Source organism: Brassica oleracea, chromosome C5 (genome assembly GCF_000695525.1).
Source record: "Brassica oleracea var. oleracea cultivar TO1000 chromosome C5, BOL, whole genome shotgun sequence".
NCBI classification, from domain to species: Eukaryota; Viridiplantae; Streptophyta; class Magnoliopsida; order Brassicales; family Brassicaceae; genus Brassica; species Brassica oleracea.
The window spans coordinates 31,523,449-31,525,808 of record NC_027752.1 but is presented as its reverse complement, the minus strand read 5'-3'; the positions used below and the strand labels follow the sequence as shown (position 1 = coordinate 31,525,808).

General features: G+C 45.2%; 1 protein-coding gene across 1 annotated transcript in view; it reads right to left on the bottom strand.

The window, feature by feature from the left end:
- The window catches only part of LOC106344992, a 2,289-nt gene extending 1,323 nt beyond the window's left edge, over positions 1–966 (bottom strand). Inside the window, exon 1 of the mRNA XM_013784271.1 lies at positions 77–966. Within this exon, the coding sequence (XP_013639725.1) occupies positions 77–966 (890 nt within the window). The remainder of the gene's footprint in view (positions 1–76) is intronic.
- Positions 967–2,360: the final 1,394 nt, after the last annotated feature.

Sequence of the window (2,360 nt, the reverse complement as noted above, 5' to 3'; positions counted from 1 at the left end):
CTTCTTGTTGATGTTGGAGAAGGAGACTCTCTTATTAGGCATGTCGACGATTGCTCCCACTGTAGCCATAAATGACCTTCCAAAGATCAAAGGCATCTCATGATCGTTCCTCATCTCAACAACTTGAAATTCGGTATGGAGCACATAGTCCCCAACCTGGACAGGAAAATTGCGAATGGTTCCATAAGGGACTGTCATGGAAGAGTTTGCAAAGGCCAGCTTCACCTGAGAAGGCTCAACATCAACAATGCCCAGCTCGTCTACAATCGCTTTTGAGACAAGGTTCACACTAGACCCAGAATTACAAAGAGCTTCCTTGAATTCTACTCCAGCAATGGAACAAGGAAAAACAAACTTTCCAGAGTCATCAGCCTTAGGCAGTACCTTCAGCGATGGTGTCAGTGCTTCATTAAAGAGTGCCTTGATTTCCTCCTGAGATTCTCTGTAATTTTTGAAGAACGTATGCAATGGCCGAATCTCCCAAGCATGTTCAAATGAGATCTTTTGAGGAAGCCTTCTTACCATCTTCCTAAACCCAGCCAGCTGCTCTGCACTAATAGGATCCATCAGATGTTTAGGTGGAATTGGATAGGGAACCATAGGAACATAGACTCGCACTGGTAAAGTCTCAGCAGGTTCGCTAGGAGCAGTCGCTCCAGAGCTAGCAGACTGCTTTGTGTTCTCTTCTGCGCCTAGAACAGTCTCAGCGAACGGCTGCTCTATTGCATTACAGTGCTCAGTCCTAGGATTTTTATCAGTTTTTCCAGGGAGCGTCCCTTGTTGCCTCTTGACACTCTCAACTATTTGAGCAAGCTGAACATCGATCTTTCTTATGTGGATCGCAAGAGTGTCATACTTGTTATTCAGCTCAGTGAACATGTTGCCCATCCTGGTGTCCATTTCCGTGGTTACCTGATTCAACGCCTTGGCCTGAACCTGCTGACCCTGCAACAGCTGTTGCATCATCATACCTAGACTCTTCACCTCATCTGGTTTACTGTTCACGGTAGCTGGAATAGCTTGCCGATTGATATGCGGTTGTTGCTGGTTCTAGTTCTGAATATGCCCGGCCGTAGCGTGCTCCATGCTGAATACGTTCCCTTGGTTGTTTTTCAGTAGCTGATCAACCTTGGCAGTCAGCTCATCTATCTTCTGGGTGTCAGAACTGTTCCCTTTCTTGGAGCAATCACTCTCCTCGTTCTTATTGGCTGAAGTAGCAGCCATGTTCTCAATCAGCTCAAACGCTCCATCAGTGGTCTGAGTCATGAAGTCTCCATTGCTGGCAGAGTTCATAGCACTCTGAAATTTCCAGTCAACTCCCTCATAGAAAATATCCAAGAGGTAGTCATCATCAAATCCATGGTGAGGACATTCTCTGCGATAGTCATTGAAGCGCTCCCACGCGTCGCAGAAAGGCTCATCAGTGAGTTGTCTGAAGGAGGTGATCTTGTTCCTTAATGCAGTTGTTCTCGCCTTAGAGTAGAAATGGCTGAGGAACTCTGATCGGACCTGTTCCCATGAAGTGAGAGAGCCGGTAGGGAGAGAGTTCAACCACCGTGCAGCTTTTCCATCAAGAGAGAATGGGAATAACATGCACCTGATGTAATCTGGTGAAACACCATTCGCGCGAGTGAAACTGTAGACTTTTTCGAAGCTCTCAATATGCTCCACTGGAATTTCTGTAGAAAGACCAGAGAACACTTTTCTCTGTACTAGACCGATCAAAGCAGGCTTGATTTCAAAGTCATGCCTGGTGCAGGGTGGAGGAACAATGGCAGATAGGGATGTTACGCAGAAGGTTTCTCTCCCCGATCGGAACAGTCTGCGCCTGCTATTCCTGATGCTGCTGAGCAGCTTGTTCCTGCGCTTGAATGGTCTGATGCAACTGTTGCATCTGCTGCTGCATGAGTGCCATTTCAGCAGTGAGATCATCCTGATTGGCGTGATCACCCATAGTGGTGTCGGTTTGCCTTGGCTGTTGATGATTTGTTCTTTCTAATCTTGCTAGCTCCTAGTTGGTAAGTGTAACCAATTCTCCTTGTGCGTTTTTCCGAGTATGTGTACTGGTCATACACCTGAAACATTAGTTACAACAAAAAGGATAGAGCAAGTTAGAAGTCTTAGACTAAATAAATAACCGAAAAATAAAGGTAAAAAGATGGTCCCCGGCAACGGCGCCAAATATGTCGATGTAGCACTATAGGATCAAATCCACAGAGACCAACGATTACACTTTATCTTTATGAGATCAATACTTAGCTAAAACAATGATGGGGTTTTGAGATTAAGGTTTCGTAACAAGCAAGTAATAAGATTAATTAAAAATTTCAGATGATTAAAATGCTAGCCTAGGGTGGTTT